At 41.3% G+C, this 23,277-nt stretch overlaps 2 protein-coding genes across 2 annotated transcripts; both read left to right on the forward strand.

The window, feature by feature from the left end:
* The first annotated feature begins 4,120 nt into the window (after positions 1-4,120).
* On the forward strand, positions 4,121-15,614 carry ndnfl (neuron-derived neurotrophic factor, like). The gene is given in 9 exon segments (XM_030748363.1): positions 4,121-4,325; positions 7,031-7,237; positions 7,239-7,258; positions 9,044-9,168; positions 13,523-13,938; positions 13,941-14,025; positions 14,028-14,689; positions 14,691-14,790; positions 14,793-15,614. Coding segments are annotated over 8 exon segments (1,746 nt in total). The 5' UTR covers positions 4,121-4,325; positions 7,031-7,084; the 3' UTR covers positions 14,978-15,614.
* Positions 15,615-17,099: 1,485 nt separating this feature from the next.
* Positions 17,100-21,897, forward strand: dnajc9 (DnaJ (Hsp40) homolog, subfamily C, member 9). The gene is given in 8 exon segments (XM_030748248.1): positions 17,100-17,319; positions 17,322-17,464; positions 20,543-20,581; positions 20,583-20,616; positions 20,619-20,691; positions 20,909-21,173; positions 21,348-21,425; positions 21,518-21,897. Coding segments are annotated over 8 exon segments (789 nt in total). The 5' UTR covers positions 17,100-17,291; the 3' UTR covers positions 21,647-21,897.
* The last annotated feature ends 1,380 nt before the right edge of the window (positions 21,898-23,277 follow it).

Raw genomic sequence — 23,277 nt, forward strand, 5'->3', positions numbered from 1 at the left:
CTCCATCTCCACCTCCTTCCATCCCCCATCCAAACACAGAAAGGGCAGTTGTAGATTGACCCACCTAATCCTACTTTACCTTCTTCTCACACCAACCACCATGACCACATACACACACACACACTGTCCGCCTCCACCCCTACTGTCCTCGCCCCTCCTGTCTCACTTAATTTGGATATCAGAGATATCCGTGTGCCACCCAGCTCTCTAACCTTGTCCTCTCACCTCATCCTCCTTTTCCTCCTCAGGGTGCTGATCAGTGATTTGATCTGTGATGGTTTGCTTGCATCTCTCTTGCTTTTTGCCTCTTTCACACACACACACGCATTTACACACACTCCCACGGGACTCTGAAAGCATAGGAGCAGATGGGCGGCTGGTGATGACATGTTGTTAAAATAAAGATTCCTGTTAACCATTGTCAGCTTGCACACCCTCTCTCCCTCCCTCATGGACCCCCCATTTCATGTCGTCTTTTCTGTCAATCTCTCCCCATCGTTTTTCACACTGTCAATCCTTTATTCTTCCTTTGCGTTTAGCTTGGAACACATAGGATATGATTCAAGCACAACAAAACCAACTAACTTTGGCACAAAAAAAATGCAGCTTCAAGACCCCCCGACCCTCAGAACATGATATTTAATACATGGCTGCCATAAAGACGTCCCCCTGCATTATGCATGACATGTAAGCACTCATCAATAATAGATGAAAAGGCCAGTTTTGTAGTTTCTTTTCATGCAATTATGCCAAATGAAATTTTTATTCTCACTTTCTGTTGCTTTTTCTGCGAGTAGAGTTTGTCCTGTGATGATTTTGTGATAAATTATTAAAAGGCAGCACAAGGGGGTGGGAGCGATCAAAAGAAAAATTCAGGCCGGTCATGATGGCAGTGAAACAGAGAGAGGATGTGTGTGTGTGTGGGAGAGCTTGTGAGATTGTGTCACCCAAGGTCCGTTCATCCATTCCAGGTCTGACAGATGTCCTACAGATTGTCCATAGTCTGAGGGGAAAACAGACTACAACGTGATTTCTCAAATAAAACTCTCCACTGAAACAGCATAAAAGTTGTTAAAAAACACGCTCATACACAATGTTGGAGGCTATGCGTTCAGTAATCTCTCTAAGGTTAATCACCATCCACACCTTCAAAGAAGCCAAGCCGCCATATCGTGCTCTTGCCAGATTGCCGACTTTCAAAACTGCAAAGTGGGCCCGTTATGGAGAATGATACAGAGAGAAAGACTGGTGGCTTTGAAAGAGAGTCCAGTCATCAAAGGGTCCTACTTTAAAAAAAAAAAAAGACCAGTTGTGGCCACTGAAGTGATACATTTATTAATAGCGCTCAGGTGCCACATTTTTTATTCCACTTTGAAGTGATGTTGAAGGCAGAAAGAAAAAGAGGCAGAAGGAGACAAGAGAGGAAGGGAGAGAGCGGGTCTCTCAGATTCTAGCTTGCGGTTCACACAATATTCCCTCTGGGTGGAGTGGGTCCCATTCAGAGCGACCTCAATAGCCTACACTGAAGTACCTATAGTGAGTGAGTGAGAAAAGGCCCCATCAGAAAATGGAAAAGAGGGGGGGGTTAACACACAGCTCTCTGTTTTCTGATGATATTGATTAAAGAGCTCAGAGAGGCCAGGGTGCCATTGTGTGGAGATAAGAAATCTGGGTGGGGTTCGAGAGGCCACTGATATGAATGTCTCCAGCCTACCGAGACCTACACTTGACCTGCAGTTGGAGGACAAGAAGCCTTCAATAAATATGTCTCTGTCTGGTAGGTTTTCAGTTCACTTCATTGTACCCACTGCAAAGTGTAGGGATGCAAATTTTAATATCAACTATATATAAATTGATGCATTGACTTGGAAACTAAGTCCTAGGCAGCAAATGTTGAGAATAGCAGCCAAAATGCAACTGCCTTTCCAAGTAGATGACTGATGTCAGGTATGTAAAGGCAACAAATTTTAGGAACTGAGCTTATTTTTTCTATATACCAATGTGTAAATTTGTACCAATCCACCTCCTCTATCTGGAGAAAATATGAGGCTGCCACCAGCAGTTAAGCTCATTTAATCTAGCAGGAAGTGCAATGTGAAATGTGCAATCTTTAGTAATCTCTGTAACACACCAATTAGCAGTTAAAAAAAAAAAACAAAAAAAAACAAGATAGGCTGTGTTTATTTGTTCATTTGGGTGCCGGTGAGCAATTTTTTAAATAAGGAGAGACGGGCCAGCTGCTTGCCTGCTTCCCATTTTTTGTACTCATACAGACATGCAACAATATCAAGCCTCTCATATGAATCTCTTTAAGGAGGATGAAGTTAATCCCATGGGTAAGCATGAATTAAATCAAGAAATATGAAGTCCAGTTCACTATCAAAGGATGTGCAATTATCAAAAACAGTATACAGAAAAAAAAAAAAAAAGTAAGGGGGTGCAGAACTAAATAATCAGCTGAAGCCAAGTATGGTTAGCAAGTTGCATCAATAAATTATATGGCTGTATGGCATGCATGACATAGACTTATAAGAATAATGTGCTTGACTTTTACTCATCAAACTGGAGCATAGACTTCTTGGATGGTTAGTAGAATTATCTCCACAGCAAGCAATATTTGTCAGATAATTACACTGATAAGCTTCATAAGGCACCAACAACACAAACATGGTTGAGAGTGTCCAGTTCAGTGACTTGAATTAGCAGAGGTGAGGCCTAGCAGAAGTAACTGGCTACAAATGCCTGTCATTTAAATAGGCCATAGGCATAAAAGTCATAATCTGAAGTTTAATAAGTTTAAATGGATCAGTGTAGTTGTTTTTAGGGGAAGGTTGGCTTTAGAGAGAACAATACCTGTAAAGTTATTTTAACATGAGAGTCCACTGGGACTGACTCGCTTCTGGAGCCAGCCTCACTTTCATTTTTCAATGTTTGAATTTTTCAATGTTGAATCTTGAGCATTTAAGACAAGTACATAAAAAGAAATAACAAACAAATTAGGTATTTTTGTGTATATGTGTATTAATCTGAACATTTCCTTTAATTTTAAGTAAATGTCACATTAAACATATTTTCTGAATCTGAATCCAATTAGCATCCTAAGATATAATGCAATTCCACAAATTCTGCTCGCCAACATCTGAAAATTATAAAAATTAAAACCTTTAAAACTTGCTCTGATACCTGATCTCTGAGTAGTCTAACATAAAAAAGGTCAACCAATTACACAACAAAGGAGTTATACTATTGCAATAAACATTTTCTTAATCTAAATCTCTTTACACAATATAAATAATAGAGCACAGAAAGCACTACAATTATTTTCTTTGCTGTGCGAGAAACACGTCAAAAGTCCCTTTTCACATTTTTTATTTAACATTTAATTTAAGTGTGCAAACTAAATATTTGCATAAATCTATTAAGGGACTGATAAGCTGCTCTACTGTTTAAATATGTTCATTTAGAGGCAGACTCAGCACCTGACTGAACAAGCGATAAGAGCACAAAGACAGTGTAACCTCTAACATGCTGTCTGAAATCGTCTCCTAATGCAGATGTTATCAGAGCAGCCAGACTGGCGTTGTACTGTGAATGCACTTAACTTTACATCACCTCCCCATTCCCTAACGCCGCTCTTGACAACACAATTCTCTCTCTCTCTCTCCTCCCTCCTCTCTCTCTCTCTCTCCTCTCTCTCTCTCTCTCACTCTCTCTCTCCTCATCACCACCCCCATTCAGCGACCTCACCGTCAGCCCCCTCACACTCACCCACTCGCTCCCTCACTCTCAGATTGCACATACAGATATACAAACACACTCAGTCACACATGAGCCTATTTGAATTGCAAGTGAGCTACCAGGAGCAGGTAAACAGAGGGAACAAGTGAAAAGAACAGGAGGAAGGAAAAAAAAAAAAAGAGTGACAGTGGGTAAACGAGGAGTGAAGAGAGCGCACAGGCCTCCACTGACCAGATGACATTCACAGAGTATTTAGCAGGACAAGCCTCCATGTGTGAAGGTCTCAGAGAGACAGAGGAAAAGAGTGAGGAAAGTGCCTAGGGAGGCTTGCACCACACCAAGGCGCACAGGAGGTGGGACGGCCCTGAAGGAACACCTGAGCTCTGAAGAGACATCCTCTTGAAGTAACGAGTGAACAGCACCTCATGGGAGACGGAGTCAGTGGAACACCGACAACAACCTGCTGTCGCTCCTCCTCTCCTCGCAACCGGCTCTCACCCCCCTCCTCCTCCATCCTCTCTCCCTCTCTCATTTGATCCCATCCCTCACTCCCTGCACCAGAGAGGGAGAGCGTGTACTGAGAGAAGGTAAGGGGATGCATGCATGCATGTGTCCTTGCAGAGCATGTGTGGTGTGGTGTGTGGTGTGTGTGTGTGTGTGTGGGTGTGTGTGTGTGTGTGTGTGTTTGTGTGTGTGTGTGTGAGTGCGTCAGCGTTTCAGATTTCAACTGGTTGTGTAAGTCAGCAACTCTGTTTCTTTGAGTCAGTTGTGTGTGTGTGTTGTGTGTGTGTGTTGTGTGTGTTGTGTGTGTGTGTGGTGTGTGTGTGTGTGTGTGTGTGTGTGTGTGTGTGTGTGTGTGTGTGAGTGTGTGTACGTGTGTGTGTGTTGTGTGTGTGTGTGGTGTGTGTGTGTGTGGTCTCTGGAGGGTTGTTAAAAAAGCTGAGACAGATGTAAAGCACTTTTAATATGTGTCAGGATTGTTTTTACACGTTTAAAGGATGTGGTCATCTCTCTTTTCCTTTTGACTACTAGTACTTTTTAAAAATGATTTCAAACAGGCAAACGTGACTGTGACGTGGGGCAGTGAACACAGAAATGAGCACGCATAAAGTAAAGAAATAGTGTGATACTATATAAAAGTGTGTGAAAGACAAGCAGTGTGAGAGCTGCAGGCGCCAAAGCAGAGTGAAAGTAAGGAAAACAAGGGAAGGTTTACATATGAAATCTACATGCATCGAGTTAGAAAATCAACGTAAAATCCTATCAAGTTGCATGGTAATTGCATGTTACCCTGCCATCATTTTGTCAACCCCCACCATGGATCACAGGCCAGTTCTTGCTCGTCGTAGTAGTTTGGGGGGGGACAACGGATCCTGCAGGGACCACCCCATGCCATTAATCTGTCCCTGCCCACAGATAACAGAAGGCAGATGGTCCTGCCAGAGCCCAGAGAGACAGAAGATAGCTAATACAATGTGCAGACAGATAGCACACACAGCTCAACCTGTCCCTCTGAAACTGAGCCTGCATCAACTTCTAAATACGGGGGCCAAATGAAGTGAAAAACACACAGAAAAAGAAAGGCAGAGAGAGAAAGAAAAAGATAAACAGAGCCGAGCTCAAGTATCTTTAATTAAAACCCAAACAGTCGCCAGAATAATGCAGTCAGTTGACAGTCTGGGATAAACATAATGGAGAGAGGAAACTTCATATAAAGAGGAAAAAAAAGACCTGAGCAGAGAGTGAGCGGGGACCATCAAAGTCATGAGCTCCTGTGTATTTATTTATTGAGGGTGGTAGTTAAGTTCACTAAGCTCCCTCTCTCTCTCTAAGACCCAGCCTTTTTGCCTTATGAAAATTCAATTGGCCATAATTTGCTGAGGAGCTGTATGCATATTTTATCAGCGGGTGCGTTTTGAAGAAACAAGCCCGCCAAGCTTTTTTGTGTCTTCATCTTTATCGAGATTGAATGGGGGGAGTGTGAGACAGGCTATGAGGTTTGTGCAGCCATCTGCTAATATGTGCCACACTGGGCATTTGACATGGGAGCTAAAGGTAAACACCAATCAGCTTCATATGTCTGGCTGAAGCACAGAGAGAAATCCACTGCGACCTTGTTGCATGACTGTAATGTTTTTCTCCTCTGATTCTAACCATCTCTTTTCTAGTTTCACTTTCTCCTCTTCTCCTCTCTCCATCTTCTTCCCTCTAATTACTCCAGGATCCAACATCCTCCTCTTCTTGCTCTCCATTTCCACAAGCCCTCCCTTCCTCTTATTTCAATCAGTTTTTCTCCCCCTGCATGTCTCTCTGTTAAAGCTTTATGGGTCGTTCACTCCCCTCTTTCTTTGCAAGGCTAATGAGCAGGCGCCTCTGTGTGACTTTGTAGCTGTGTGACGATCTGTGAGTTTGGATCTCGGAGCATCCCGGGGCCCAAAAGACTCAGATGTACCTTCTGTAGCTGCCTCCATGGTTTCACTGCTGCTGTCATCTGATCTATGGGGCACAGACTGACATAATACACCTTGTTAGGGGAAGGCGGGGAGTGTGTTGGCGAAGACTGTGTGACTTTGAACAAATGTGTTTTCTCAGGGGAGAAAGAAAAAACACTGAGACCTGTAATCATCTACTATCACTAAATCACAACCACACACACACACAGCAGCACACCCACATATAAATGTACAGATAAAAGGACTGTGAAACACTGACAGAGTGTGAGAGAAACAAAAAAAGAAAAAGAAAGAAAGCCTGAAAAATTTGATACCAGTTCTTCTGGTTTAGGCATTGCATTAATCTATGCTGAATGGATTTGACTGCATCAGAGCACCTCCAGGTGTTGTTTGCATACTCCTCTCTGCATCAGCATGGTATCGCTTTCTCAAGATAAGTCCCCCAATAGCCATAATCAAAGATATTTCAAGAACAGACCCATTTGAACCATCAAACTAAAAATAGAAATGTAGATATAAAGGCAGCGACTTCAGAGCGATATTAGCAACCCACTTCACACCTTTGAAAAGTGGTGCGATGGGTGATTTTTTACAGTGAGTGTCAAGCTGTGCTACACACACATCCCAGAGTAATATAGCATGGCAATTTCTTTTCCCTGGTATGAATAATCTGTCTGAATAGGATAGGATGTTTCTTCATATCAATGAATCACCAGCCGCTACAGCTCTTTAGTGTCTGCCTGAATGGTACAGTAGAAATTTAACTAACTCTGCATGTGGGTGTGTGTTGCTGATGGGCTCTGATTGATGTTCTTGACCTTTCCACTGTGCATTTTCAGAGCCTGGGAGCAATCCGAGACGTAGGAACTAAAAGACGAGGAGCGCGGGAATCCATGATGGTGCTGTCTTGGTGTCTTGGTGCAGCTTTGGCACTGGCATGTGGCTCTTTGTGGCCCCAGGTGCACTCAGCTGTGGCACCTGAGAATGAGGTGCCACTGCGCCCAACTACATGGTTACCGGAAGGGAAGATCACCTCTGTAACCCTACCCAAAGGGACGAACTCGCAGGTAACAGATGGAATGCATCCATGCGGTGGATAGCTTGTTTCCACTGAGGGGGCGCACACGGGATTGCTTTCTTTGTATTAATGATGTGCTGTCAGAAAGGTGGGAAAACGCGCAGATCTGAGAAAAATACCTGTTTTCAAATATATACCACTGAGATGGTTCATTATGGCGAATACATTTTCAGCATACTGTATGCTATTATTAGACTACAATTATCAATACATTAATGTGTACACCAATTAAGCTATGACTAATGAACAAAGTGGAGGAAAAGCAGCTCCTTTAGAAATATCCAGAGCAGTCAAGGGAACTCCATAGAAGCAATAGGTGAGTGAATATTCAACAAAAAGACACCTATCATGAACATGCACAATGGAAATGTATTTTTATGAGAATATTACTCATAGATAATTAAATAAGATTCAAAATAAATTTAGCCTATGATTATCTGAAGCTAAAAAACGTGCCACATTTATGAAGTTGACACACATTTTTTGACATTTTCTCTCTTTTACTGGATGAATTCCTTGTCAAACTATAATATTTCATTAATGCAATACACTTATAATTTTGTCTAGCGATGAAGGACTTGAAATAAACTAAAAGTATCAGTGCAAACAGTAAGGTAATTCATGTGCTTCTAATCCATAAACACTACGCTTAACTAACTGTAACAGCTGAATTCTTACACGGTGAAACTAGATGTTGTCCCCTCGTTTGCATTCCATTAAAGACCCATGACTGAATACTGAGGTCTGCTCATAAAGATGTGTTTTTCTCACCTCAGTAACAGTAACATATCACCAGCCATTCCCTATCCACCTTTTTGGAGGACAGAGGCTGATTCCAGCAGCACTGTAGTGAGAAGCAAGAGGAAGTGGAGCCCATTTGGCTTGAACCCTGCACAGCAGTGCCAGTTGCTTTCTGAAGTAGGAGCTGGAAATTGCGGACATGCACCTCCGTGTGTGCTGCAGTCTGTCCAACCAGTGCAGTCATGCAGGACCAAACAGCAAATAATGGAGAGAAAACATTGATTCAGAATTAATCACTCTATTAAATAATCCACAAAGTTGCCCCCTGAGAAAGGACAGTGCGGCACATCTGTTTGGAAACAATCACCATCTGTGCGGAATAACAAATAAATGTGTTTGTGTGGTAGGAAAGCAAATACTTATTAAGAGATAATGATGTTCATAAATTTTCATGTAGCACGACTAATTGTAAAGAAATTTTAAAGACTTCTTCTACTCAGGTGATTTTGCTAGGCAATAAAGAATAGAATTGAATCAAAATAAGACAGGGCCACCGTAGCGTAAGCATTAAAATGCCCTTCAACAGCATCTGAACTGCCACATAATATGCAAATCTGTAATCCAACATGCAATAACGCAACCATGTCCTTAGAGTTTCTATGCTAAGCACAAGCCCAGATGGTTACATCAAGCAGACAGATATCCATCTGAAACCGTCGGTGCAGCCTTATCATCTGATTTCGAGGTCACCTCTCCCGATCTGCTATCAAATGACTGATCAGCATGTAGGCAAATGGAAACACGGCGAATGGCAAGTGTCTGAAACAGCTGCAAATTGTCAAACTTTAGTAAATGGAATTACAACCAGCCCACCTTATCTAAAAACCATGCAACATAATGAAAGAATGTGCATGGAAAGGTATCTTCCCATCCATCACCTGGTAGCTGAACAGAAGCAGGATGCTATCGTTCCATTGTTCCCTGCAAAGAATCGCACAACTTCTTGCTGGTTCTCTTTGGTGTTTGTCCACAGGTTATACTTCACGCTGAAGAAGAAGGCGCCGGGGATGTCGGTGACTGTCAGTCCATGTGACCTTCCCATCGAATGGACCTTGGCTGCCCGCACCCTCAAGGACAAACCCCTGAAAAACCTGCAGTGTGAGTGGACAGTAAGACCACAAATTGCACCTTCTGATACCCACTTAACCTGAAGACCTCACTACATCTGGCTTAGCGAAGACAATCGATTACAGATTATCATCACCATATAATATGTAAGGATTTAGTGAAGGGCAAACAGTCTAATCTTGCTTAAGTTTAAATGTGTAGAAGAGACTTTTGGAGCAGGTATATGACCAGAATTTGTAGTATAAGTTAAAAAGGAAGTATTTTCCAGTAGCATATTCATTCATGCTTCTAAGTAGCTTTCCTACTACTATTACACAAATTTATAGGCCAACAAACTGATTTCTATTAAGCAATAATTTCACTGTTGAAGCCTAAATGTGTTTCCGTATTATGAAAAGTCCCCAAATTTAACAGGATAGATATTATTTTTGTCCTACAGCTCCTTATCAGGACATTGTACCCATTTGTTCAAGCTCAAAGCACTGTAAAATGTATATATAATATATATAATAATATATTATATATATATAATATATATATATATAATATATATATATATATATATATATATATATTTATTTTTTATTTTTTATTTATTTTTTTAATCTAAATGTCACCCAATTCTTTGACAAGAACAGAGACAGTGAGTGTGATCATATCTCTGTCACCTGGTGAAAAATGTTTATCAGAGGCTTTTCATTTTGATTTTAAAGTACTGGAAAACACACACCAAGGAGCTCTGCCAATGTCCTGTTCAATATTGAATTTAAAAAAAAAAAAAAAACTGGGCTCTATATAATCTGTTTTTTGCAAACCAAAGCAATTAAATAAACTCAAAGGATTAAATATATTTGGCACAAAGGCTTAGAACTAAAGTCAGGCAATCAGCGCTCAGAGGAAACAGAAGTAATCCTAAAAAGGCACAGATTTCTGGGAAGGAAACAGGCCTCTGAGTTTTCCAAGAGCATTTTTCCAGGTTACCTAAACAAGTTTCTCCACACGCTAAAATAACATTATGTTATAAAATGATACATGAATCATTCAGACCCTGAGCTCATGGGTCCCCATTGCTAGCCTGAATAATTCACTTTGATTTGGTAACGTTTGGTCTCATTTTTCATCTCTAGGAGACATGAACAGTGAAAACAAGTGGTGAGGGTTTTTTTTTTTTTTTGTTGATGTTCATGTTTATCTGGCAGCAGCGTCATTCAAGTGAAGAGTCTGTACTTCAGAATGAAAACACTTTAGGTGTGAATGAAAATACTGGCAACTATTATTGAAGTGGCAATTGACATTTTAGTTACGTATTTGTTTGTTCATTTACAAGGTGCTTTTCTCTCTGCTTTTGTCAGCCAGGTTCAGCACGATGAGTTATAATATACAAACATAAGGCCTTTAGTTTAAATGAGATATACTGTTTTGTTCTTCCATCCAAGAAAATCTGAAAACACGAGGCTTTGCTTCATTCTTCTTTAGGCTATCATAGTGTAAATGCCATGAAACTTGTGTGGATAGGTCAGAATACCTCAAATGAACTCAAGACTTTAAGAAGATGATTACCTTCGCTTGTACACTGAAGGCTGCAGAAAGGCTGTGCACTGGGGTTATGTTTCATTATTGGGATCAATATAAATATTAAATCACCTACAAGTTGATCACATTAATGTTTTTCAAAATGATAATCATTTTAATTTTTAAAAAATCTTATCTTTTTGGCTTTAAAAAAATCGAGTGCCATCGGCCTCCCTGTCTTATATGCAACAAGCATGCTGATTGGCTGTTTCTGACTGACATTAATACTTTCATTCCCATGGCCTTAACTTAGCCTAGCAGTGGGAGATAGCTAGCCAGAAGGGTGTACTATGAGCAAAATTAACAAATTGAACACATAATCTGGACAGGAGCAGGTTATGTTTACAGTTTTGGTTTAAAATCAGCTGGAAGTACCACGTTTTCACTGATTCTTTTGCTCAGGTCATGTTAGATTTAGATTATCTGCTGCAGGAATACCTTTTACTTGTTAGCCTGTACTTTACAAAAAACCACCAAATGAAGCCCAACTGTTAAGTTACAGTAGTTCAAACTGTGAGTTGCATTGTCACTGGAATTTGCAAGCATTCAGTTGGTGATGCAGAAAATACTGTTTTGTTATATTTTTAGCCTACTTGGTTTTAATCTGCTGTTAAGTCTATTTTACACTGCTGGAATTGCACTTACGAGAGCATAGGTTAGAAAATTAATCAGGGTATTTATTACCAAGAATACCAACTCAATCAATAAAATTAATTTCATTTTGATCTGGCAGCAGACTAAAATGATTTTCGTGCCTCCTTTATCAGGCTATGAGGTAGTAACCTTTAATGTGTAAATGTATCAAGTTTAACATTTCAGAGCTCTAATGTGGAGCCGTCATGTTAGAAACAGCAGCGTTAAAATAAGAGTTTAATGTTTCTTTTACTGTGCTGTGCACTAAATCCAAGATTAACAATTTTCTGCAGCATCTCTTGTCTTATTTGCAACAGTGCTGCATTTTTTTTCTTTTGTTCTTTAGATTTTTATCACCATTTTATCATCATCTGATAACGTCCCTGATTGGGAGAGGTGGATCTCATGGGGAGCATTTTGTGTGGAAGGAGAGTCATACAATGCATGAAATGCCCCCCTTTTATGTGAGCGCCACAGAGCCTGAAGCAGAATTCCCGGCTTAACAGAGAAAGTTGAAAACCGCTGTCTTGATACCCGTTATCTCAGACTGGGGTTTTACGTTTTGTCAAGCCAACTAATGCAAAGAAAATCTGGCTGTGTAGTTTTGCTGCAATAGGCCTAGGCTGCTGGGGGCTTCCCATGATGCACTGTTTCTTCTTCACTCAACTCTTTTCAGTCTCTGTTTATACACCACTTTGCATTTAATCATTAGATATTATTAAACTCTGGCTCTCTTCCACAGCGTGTCTTTTGTCCTGTCTCCCTCCACTCACACCCAGCCAGTCGCAGCAGATGTGTGCCCCTGCCTGAGCTCGGCTCTGCCAGAGGTTTCTTCCTTTTAAAAGGGAGTTTTTCCTTGCCACTGTTGCCAATGCTTGCTCATAGGGGGTTACCTGATTGTTGGGGTTTTCTCTGAATTAATGTGGGGACTGTTGTTGTGATTTGGCACTATATAAATAAAACTGAATTGAATTCCTTTGTAGTATGGTCCTACCCCTCCAGCCTAATTAATACATTGGTACATGGGTTGGTACTTATATAGCAGTTTTCTACTCTAAGGACTCAAAGGGCTTTTTAGTACAAGCTTCATTCAGCCATTCACACACATATTCATACAAGCACTTTTATCTATACCTAAGCACCTTGTCTTAGGCGCTTGGGGTGTGTGTGTGTGTGTGTGTGTTACACTCACACTCCAATAGATGCATTGGGGCCAACTCAGGGTTCAGTATCTCACCTAAGATTACTTGACGCGCAGACTGGAGGAACCAGGGATCAACCCACTGACCTTCCAGTTGGTAGGCAACCCACTCTACCTCCTGAGACACAGCTGCTCCCAAATTATATGATGTTTATCTAATCTATACAAAACAGATGTCTAATACACGATGTTTTATGTTATTTATGTTATGTATGTATGCAATTATGTAATTTTCTGTAATTATTTATTGGATGAATGCATTGACTTCCAGGAGAGTACATCAAGCTAACGCCATACAGAGTGTGTTATGCATCTTATCAAATTCAGAGTATGAAAGTAAAAAGCAGTGACAGCTTTATTCCTTTAATACCACAGTATATAACCTAATATAAGATAATCCCATCCTTATAAGGTCCCCTTCAGGCATTTTTATATATAACCTGAGTCACTGCAATCATTATTATTGTTGGTCTCATTATAATATTGATTTATGTTGCATATTAAGTTGTGTAATATTATTTTATGACTTTGCAGAATTTAGTTCATTATATCATTAATTATTTCAGTTACAGCTCTTTATAATTTTATGTGTAATGTTAAGTTATTTATTATAGCTCCTTGGAAAAAATGTTGTTCCTACCTGCTGGTGTGTATGCTGAGACTGTAAAACTGGGTTCACACTGTCCTGCTGTGCTGGTTTATTATGGAAAATACTTATATACTTAAGAGAAACCGTAGCCCACCGTTCACCTACAGCTCAGAGAAGCTGGAGAATGCTACCAAAACAAGACACCATGGTTGCATGTATAAAAAAAAAAAAAAAAATGCTACTTTAGATAATGATGTTTGTCTGAAAATCATGTCTAATTATTCTCCCTGATTTAAAAATCCCAAATCTAGGAATGTGCAAAAACTACCAGATGCAATTCAAGTCCTGCTTCACTAAAGTCTAAATAACTTTTTTTTTTTTCCTCACAGGGAGTACTAAAAAGAGCATGCCTGAGGTGTGGTGGCGAGGCCCTGGGACCGAGGAGAAATTACACAGCTTCAGCGGCAGTGCCGTGGACAGCTACAGTGGCCCTTCCTATCCCAGTGCGTCCATCTACATCCTGAGGCTGCGCTCCAAACAGCAGAACACCAGAGCTACAGTGTACCTCCATGAAGGCCTGGGACCATCAGGCGTCTTCCCTTCTCTCCCACCTGACCCACAAGTTCACACATTGGGTGTAGGCATGACCAGTGGCACCCTCAGCTGGGTGCCCAGCGCCTCCATAACGAGCCTCCCACATACGCAGACCAGTTATGAATACTGTGTCCTCGTCAACTCACAGCAAAACTACCCCAGCCTTTGTGCTGCGCAGAAGAGTATGAGGAAAGAGAAAGACCAGAAACAAAGAAAGAGAAGAGGAGAGGAAGGAGGAGCGTGACAGTCTGGCCAATTTTGAAAGAGTGGTGGTGGCAGCAGTGGGACACTTATCCTGAACTCGAAGTCCACCACCTTCCCTCACTGATGAGTATGAAGACCTCCAATGTGTGTGTCAGGGGACAGAGAGTGTTTGCACCGTCTCTGAGCTCCTGCCTGAGACCCAGTATTACTTTGACGTCTTTGTGGTCAACAGGCTGAATGGGACCAGCATGACGTACAAGGGGACATTTGCCCGGACACATGAGGAGGCTCGACCTGCGATTACCACCCTTAGAGAAGGAGAGCTGAAGTGGGTGACCTTCCAGGACAGAGGTTTCAAGTCAGAGCAGTTCTTCAGTTTCCATCCTCGAGGCTGGCAACAGAGTGGACTCCTCACCTTGCAGAGCTGTGGGGGAGGTGAAAAGGTCAAGGTCACTGTGTCTAGTAAAGGTCAGGTTTTGACCTCTCAGGCTGTCAGGGGAGAATTAGTGCACATATGGCTCCAGGGAAGTCCATCCTATCTCATCCACTTGGAGAGAGAAGGAACTGCCACTAGCCACACCTCTGCTGTTACAGACCCATCACTACCAGAGGTTCTGACGGCTTCAGTGAAAATGCAGACCTCATCAGCTTACCACCGCAGAGGGGTCCCATCTCTGCCCTCCACCTTGCAGATAAAATCCTTCAACCGATTGCGTGGTTGCAACAGTGTCACCTTAGCCTGGATGGGCACAGAGGAAGAAGCCTTTACTGTGTGTACCGCGAAGAAAGCTTGGAAGCCGTGAAGCAGAAGCTGGGGGAGGATCAGCTCTAACTGCACCCTGTCTGGGCCCAGAGTCCCGCTGATGACCGAGAGAGTTCTCTGCAAGTATTTCCAAGAGCTGAATCCCCGGCGGGCCGTCACTACAGCTGTGATTGGAGGCCTGGAGCCAGGAAAGGCCTATGTGTTTGATGTCTATCTAATGAGACGCTGGGGGATCCCTATCAAGTACGCCAGCAAGATGGTGAAGACTAGAAAGGAATGCTGAGCTGCTGCCACCTACAGGAGGTTTTTATAAACTGTCCCAGTTAAGGGAAAAAGCATCAGCCACGGGCATGCTGTAAAGACTGTCCAAGAGAACGAAGCCATTTGACTGTTGTAGAGAGACTGTTACCAAAACAAGGAAATATCCCTCTAGAGGAGCAATGGTTACATTTCAAAAGCTCCACTGTACAAGATCTGCGCAAGTGGATAGAAAGCATATGAGAAGGCTCTGCACACCAGCAAAAGTTCAAAACATTTACAATACAGTTCTTGTGCTTTGTCATTTTTTTTCCATTGTTGGTCATAATAATAATGTTGCCAGTTGTCCAAGTGCTTATTTTGTGTCAGAATACAAAGGACGGATGAGGTTTGTGATGACAAAAGTCAAGACAAAACAACAACAGAGACTGTGCCAAATAGCAACAGAAGCAGATGGGGCAATAATTAGATAACATCTGAGAAGGGTTGGGGGGTTGTAGTATATATCTCCAGTGCTGCATATTGTACAGGCTTATAAACACAGATGGGTGCAATCTACAGATGCTAAGTTCAAAGTCAGTGTGTATCTTTGTGTTCTGCTTTCGCATGAAGCAGTGAAAATACTTAGTGACTTGCCTCATTGTCTTTGATGTATTCTTGTGCTGCTTCAAACTCATTAATAAATACTTGGGTATCTGTATGGTTCTGCCTGACTGATGCATGTATGTGCACCAGGTTGTGAAATTCTGCACTGAATTATATTTCTTTTTAGACACCTTCAGTTGTTACCAGTGAGAAATGAGGTCTTTTGTGTTGCTCACTGCCACAATAAATAAATTTAAATCAAATAGCAACCCTAAGGATAGAAAATTCCAGAGATCACCTCTAACATATTTACACATTTCTAGTTGAATAATTATGATACTGTAATCTTTTGATATCACTTTTTTTTGAGAGAGAGAGAGAACATAATACAGAAAAGCAATATAATTTATAAATGGTGGTGTTTTCACATCAGGCAGAGCAGCTCTAACTTCATTATTTACATAATTTGTCTGCACCCGTTAGCCCTCAACCTTAGCATTTGGACATGTTGTTTACTGGAGCCAGAAGTGACCATATTTGGATGAGAGCGTGGATATAAAGTTATTGGCTAAAGCTAGTAGGCTTGGTAGAAAGCTCCACCCTTAAACTATACAGGTTTGATGCAGAGACAACCATACCTGCAAGGAGTACTAAAACATCTTGGAAGATTTAATACTACTTCTTGAAAACAAGCTCATGTGCAGCCCTGTGTCTATTGCAGATTCATTATGTGAAAAGTGGTGGCAGCACAGAAATTAAACATAGTCTTGTGTTGTACGTGTTTTGCAAAGTGGGAAAATAAAGTATTTAGACAGTTACTTAGGTAAAGTTATAATCCTACTTAAGTAGCACAGCAGTGTACAGACTGTATATTCAAACTATATGTAACCTAAAGTAAAAGGAATGCAGAGGATTGGTATGACAGAGAGACAGTACTAGGGATAGTGTGAGATGGAGGCAGATGAGATGTGACACGCAAAGGGAACGGCCAAAAGAAGAAGGTAAACTCATATGTAACCTGCAAAATAATAACTAAAGCTTGAAGATAGTATGGAGTACTGAGCACAATAACTGCATTCAAAATGTGCAGTAAAAGCAGAAAGCAGCATAACATGGAAATAATACCAAGGGGGCTAGTTGTTCATTTTCTGGCCAGAAGCATATTTGGATGAGTTAGTGGGCCCACTAACTCTAGCAAAAGGCACCAAATATGTATTAATTACCTAATATAACATAACTTATTTATTTATTTTACAAGCATGCAATTCAACATATTGGCAACACAGTGAAGATGTTAGGTACATATACACACAAATACTATCTGAAGAGAAGCGTCAAGTATATAGATAGATAGATAGATAGATAGATAGATAGATAGATAGATTAGATAGATAGATAGATAGATAGATGTGTGTGTGGTGGTAAAAAGTTGTTGTTTACCACTATTTTTATTTTACAATAAGTTTTTAATAGGTTTTAAACTTAAGTTATTCAAGTCCTAATACGTAATTACGCAGCCTGACGATGTCGGTCATGCGATCCAATCAGAGGGCGTTTGTGCACGTTACGCAAGGACGTCGATGGACGTACTGATGTCTGTGACAGGCCCAGCGCGCCAAATGATATTGCCGACGAGCAGAAATAAATTAATCCTTAGACAGCCACAAACTAACTTGTGCACGTCGTGTAGACACTTAGGAGGGAAACTATTTTCCTGTCAAAGCTCAGACTGAAGCACCTGGTCTGCTGTCAGGATGGGTCTGCTCGAGCGTTGCCAGGAGCTCTCAAGACCTCAAACTTGTACGAGGTTTTGGGAATCAACAAAGAGGCGACAGAGGCTGAGATCCGGAGGAGCTACTATAAAGTGTCGCTGAAAGTCCATCCAGACCGGGCTCCCGACGACCCGCTGGCCACCGAGAAATTTCAGGTTAACACTCTTGTTGTTAGCTTGAGGCAATACACACACACACACACACACACACAGAGTAAGCTAGGTTTCCGAGCTAGCTAACACAGCTAACGATAGCTGCAGTGAATGCTGTGCCATCATAGGATGCATCCCAGTAGCATCCGGTCACTGGATATGGTACGTTTGTGCTATCTTCAGGGAATACAGATGTTTTGAACATCGTTTCCCCCAGTGATAGAAAGGCCTCTTGCTCATGCTTGCTCATGTTTCTCTACAATTCAGGTGCAAAATAGGCTGGTTAGGTAAGTTGTAGCCCACATGTACGTCCACCTATGAAGTGATGTAAAGACTTTTAGTTGATTTAGAGTTGTAAAGCATAAACACTCAAAATCTAAGGTTGTTGTCAAATAGCAGAGGAACAGTGTAGCATTTTATCATCACAACATTGATGTGTACTTTCTTTCTGTCATGGTATGCTTTGTTTTTTAAAGCTAGCCAAATAACCAACTGGATATTTGTCCAAAGAATGAAATACTTACATTGCTATAAAGAAGTATTTGCCTTCCTGATTTCTTTTTTTTTTCATATTTGTCACACTTGCATGTTTTGGATCAACAAACAAATTTAAAATTAGACAGAGATAACCTGAGTAAATACAAAATGCAGTTTTTAAATGATGCTTTCATTTATTAGAGGAAAAAAAGCTACCCCCATGAAATCATAAATTATATGTGAATTAACCATATTTTCTGGAAAGCTGAGTTCAATTTGGCAAGCTACACACAGGCCTGGTTAGTGGCATCACTTAAATAGAACCTGTCTGACAAAGTGAAGAGGTTTCAAAGATCTCAAAAAGCAAAACATCATGCCACAATCTCAAGAAAGTCAAGAACAGCAGAGAAAAAAAGTGATTGACATCTGTCAATCTGGAAAGGGTTACAAAGCCATTTTAAGACTTTGGGACTCCAGCAAACCACAGTGAGAGCCATTATCCACAAATGGAGAAAACTTGGAACAGTGGCGAACCATCCCAGGAGAGGCCAGCCTACCAAAAGTGCATCAACAACTCATCCAGGAGGTCATAAAAGAACAAAGAAACAACATCTAAAGAACTGCAGGCCTCACTTGCCTCAGTTGAGGTCAGTGTTCATGATTCAACAATTCAATAATTTATTTTCTTTCTTCTCTTCAGCTCCTCAGCGGAGACGGACGCACTTTTCTTCTCTCCCCAACCCTTCCTTTTTTACCCTGCGTTGCTGCTTAGAGATCTCTTCACACACTTCTGAACTAGAATTTATAATTATGGATCTGGTCAGCTGGTCTCTCAACGTCATTTTTTGATCAAATTTTCACCTTGAAGAGATCGGGGAAAGGAGAACCCTATTCCCTCCTCTCCAATTGACATTCCCGGCTGGCTACGTTATGGATTCCTGTGCGGGTGGAAAATAACGTGCTTGGCCGTACTGTCGATGGAGGAAATGCACATTTGGCTTATTGACACTATTTCTCCAAACTGGTCCTGAGATACCTGGCTTGTCATTACAGTTCGGGAAGTCCTAGGCAGCTGTTGGGGCCTTGGTAAGTCACTGCTTGTGACGGGTATGCAGAAAGGTACAGACTCAAACTCAGACTCTGTATGTCTGGAGCTGATTCGGAGGGTAAGATCTTGGAGACGTATCTGTTCTGCACAGCGAAGGAATGAACCAAGAGGATTCGGATAATTGGATTTTTTCACCACAGAGAGGTGCCAGAAAGACTAAAGGCTGTCAACAAATTATTCAGTACAGCCTGTACCCAAAACAAGTCGTAGAATCAGAAATTTGGCTCCCTGGCGGCCCTGGACTGCGGCTTATCTCAGTTATTCTCCTGGATGTTTTGTAAAGAGATGCTCTACGCCCCCGCTGTCCTGTCTTCTTCTGACCTGTGTTGAACTGATCTCCTTGACCGAGCTGCTGATGAGCATTCCACCTCTTAACAGAACTGTTAGCTGAGGAGGGAAGTTTGAGTCAGCCCACAGCAGCACGACAGAACACAAAGGCTCATCTCACGTTTGCCAAAAAACATCTTGATGATCCCCAAGACTTTGGGAAAATATTTTGTGGACTGACGAGACAAAAGCCGAACCTTTTGGAAAGTTTGAGTCATGTTACATCTGGAGTAAAAACTAGCATTTCATCGTAGCAGCAGTCAAACGTGGTGCTGGCAGTGTGATGGGTCTGTGGCTGCTCTGCTGCTTCAGCGCCTGGATGACTTGCCGTATTGATGGAACCATGAATTCTGCTCTCTACCAGAAAGTCCTGAAGGAGAATGTCTGGCCATCAGTTCATGCCCAAAGCTGAAGCACACTGGGTTATGCAGCAGGACAATGATCCATAACGCACCAGCAAGTCCACCTCTAAATGGCTCAAAAAAAAGCCAAATTGAAGGTTTTGGAGTGACCTTGTCAAGACCCAACTTAAATCAGATTGACCTTCAACAGGCCATTCATTCTCAAAAACCCTACAGTGTGGCTGAAAAAATTCTGCAGAGTGAGCCAAAAGTCCTCCACAGTGATGTGAAAGACTCTTGCCAGTTATTGCAAACACTTGATTGCTGTTCTTGCTGCTAAGAGTGGCACAATCAGTTGTAAGGTTTAGGGGGGGGCAATTACTTTTGCCCACACAGGGCTGGGTAGATTTGGATGGCATTTTTTTTTTCCTTACGTACTCTGGCTATTTTTGTCTAATAATACAATTTATTTGATCTGAAACATGTAAATCAGAAGGGGGCAAATACAAATACTAAATATATATATTTTTAAGTATTACTGCAGCAGTCCTGTTGATCAACTGCTGCCAGGCAAAAGCATCTGCTCAGTTATTGCAGTATTGATTTTAATTAGTTCATCTTCATAGATGTCAAAATGCCCATGATATTCGCATTGTGGCACATCTAACAAATGTCCCTTGTTCAGTCCTTAATGTATAGCTGTGGCTTTTTAAAAAAACTTATAGTAATGCCCTCAGTTCATCAGTGTTTCAGTGCACTTCCAAATCAGTGTGCAATGATAGTAGTTTTCAGTAGGAGTTATATTTTTGGTGTCAAATTTCCCTTCAGGTGTTGGGAAAGCTGTACGCGGTGTTGAGCGATAAAGAGGCAGAGAGATATTTATGATGAGCAGGGAGTGGTGGATGAGAGTCTGATGTCCTGAAGCAAGACCGCTGCTGGGAAGACTACTGGAGACTGCTTTTCCCAAAGGTATCAGAGCACAGGATGACTTTTTTTTTTTTCTTCTTCTCTTCACTATATGAATCACTAATGAGCCACATTGATTGCTGTTTTTTTGTGTTCTGGAACTATGTTGCATAATAGATTAATGTTGGACTATGGTAGATTAATGCAAATATATTTCAACTGTTTGTTTTGGTGCAGCATTAACAACTTAGTCTTCACAATGTACTGTCTGTCCACCCACTCCCATAGATCACACACGCAGGACATCCTTGAATTTGAGAAGAAGTACAAGGGTTCCGACGAGGAGCGACAGGATGTGATCAAGCTTTACTTGAAGCACGAGGGAGATATGGACGCCATCACTGTCTCAGTTCTGTGCTTTACCCAAGAAGATGAGCCCAGGTTGTGCAGCATCATCCAGGCTGCCATCGATAGTGGCGAAGTAACAGCCTTCCCGGCTTTTACTCGTGAGAGTGAGAAGAAGAAAAGGGCCCGGAGGAAGAGGGTGAGAGATGTGTTGGTGTAAAGTCACTGCTTATGTGCATTTGTTCTTGCGTGATTGTTAGATGGCCAAAAATACTCATAAAACTTTAATCAGTGCTAATGATGTATAAGAAATGGGTACAAAGGATAAGGCTGCAGCCTCTTTCAGCTTAATGATTACACCCAACCTTCCAGGCTGATAGAGAGGCGACAAGAAGCAGAAGAAATGCAGAAAAAGATGGGCCTCGATGACCAGGATGACAGCCTTGCAAAGATGCTTAAGGTGACAAATGCATGTCCAAATGTATGTAACTTGCAGGGGGTTAGCTTATTTTGTCCTCTAATTTTCCTTTCTTATTGGTTCTTTCTCTACAGCAAAGGCAGCAGTCCAGAGAGCAAAATTTTAACAGTTTCCTGTCTGACCTGGAAGCAAAATACTCCAAAAAAGTGCCAAACCCCAAAAAGGGAAAAAAGCAAAAAAGTAAAATGGTTCTAATAAGCTAATAAAACGTAAATAAGTTGTGGTAGATGTTCACATTCATTTAAAAACCCTCTGAGCTCTATGCTGGCCATTTGCTGCCACTTCACTCTCTTTTTTTTAACCATTTTAACTGTGTTAATGCATATGGAATAAAATTTCACAAGGGTCTAGATTTCATTCTGATTTTTTAATTTTCCACTTCAGCTACTGAAATATGTCAATAATGTAGTGTGTACATCAAATTGTTCCTCTTGGCTCTATCGTGGCAACTTTTGGCCCATTAAAAACCCATTAAACTACATTTTTAAATCTCTTGTTATATGCAACATAAAAGCATGCATTTTGGGCACAACTGCTTTCATTCTAAACTCAAGACATGGAATTTGTAATTTTAACAGTTTCTACCAGATTAGATAATTTATTAATTTTTTGCTGAGCAGGCAATTTTTATGTAATATTCTTAGTTTCCAATGGGGCGTTGATGGCTTACTACACTCCAGTGGAGCAAATAAATCACACAATTTTGACATAGGAGTGATGTCACATAATTTTTTGTGTGTGTGCATGAAAATAATTATTCCTTTATGTGACATTCTAGCAGAAATATGTATTTGAAAGACAGACAGAATAAATTATGACCTCCAAGTTACCAGCTATTCAGCTTGAGTTTCCCAGGTAAACTTGGCTTTGATGCACATGTTCAAAGCACGTGTAGCTTTGTTCTTTCATTAAAAAAAATACCACACCCAAATATCTAACCTCTAAAAAAAGTTTAAAAAAAATTCACTGGCCATCTTGCAGAGTTCAAAGTTGCAGCTGCAGGGTAAACAACAACAACCTCTGGCACTGTTTGTAAATCTGTCCCGGAGTTTGTGCAGGTGCAGCAAAGACTGCTGCCAGAAGTAAACTTAGCAGCTTCAAGATCGTATTTTCTCCAGCAAGAAGGTCATATTCACTGCTTCAAGCACTTGACTATGTAATGTGCTCAAAGAGCGAAGATGGGGAGAAATCCTCTGTACTTGAAGACACATCAACTCCTGAAGATGAGGGCACACCTTCCTCAGAGGTTGACAGCATCAGCACTGATGATGAAGAGTACCAGCCAGTGCCTGATTCTACTTCTTTAGGGTGTGAGGACAATACAGACACAGCAGTTGGATCAGTGGATGTCTCATGATTGGAAACTTATGTGGGTTTCCCACTGCTGAAGAGACCCTGCATTACAATCCAGTATCTGCTGGTCTCACCCCAGGGCCCACCCTGTATGCAATTGCCCACATCAGCAACTTGAAGTCTGCCTTTGACCTGTTTGTCACAGAAGAGATCATTCATCTTCTGTGCACCCACACAAACCTGCATGGGAGGAGGAGGTGTGAGGTTGGAAGGATGTGGATGAAGTGGAGATGAGAGCCTACATTGGAATTCTGATTTGGGAAGTTAACCATGGAATGAGGGTCACATTCCAACTGACAGGAGCTACAAGGACACACTGTCACATGTGAAAACATCTTTACTTCATTTTTCTTGGAACTCCTCAGAAGACAACTGGCTCTGGTTGGTACAATCAAGGAGAACAAACCAGAGCTACCTCCCACCTCCTCCAACTGTGACAGCACAAGATTCTGTCATCTGTCTTTCTTTTCACAAAACTAAC

Source organism: Archocentrus centrarchus, chromosome 15 (genome assembly GCF_007364275.1).
Source record: "Archocentrus centrarchus isolate MPI-CPG fArcCen1 chromosome 15, fArcCen1, whole genome shotgun sequence".
Lineage (NCBI taxonomy): Eukaryota > Metazoa > Chordata > Actinopteri > Cichliformes > Cichlidae > Archocentrus > Archocentrus centrarchus.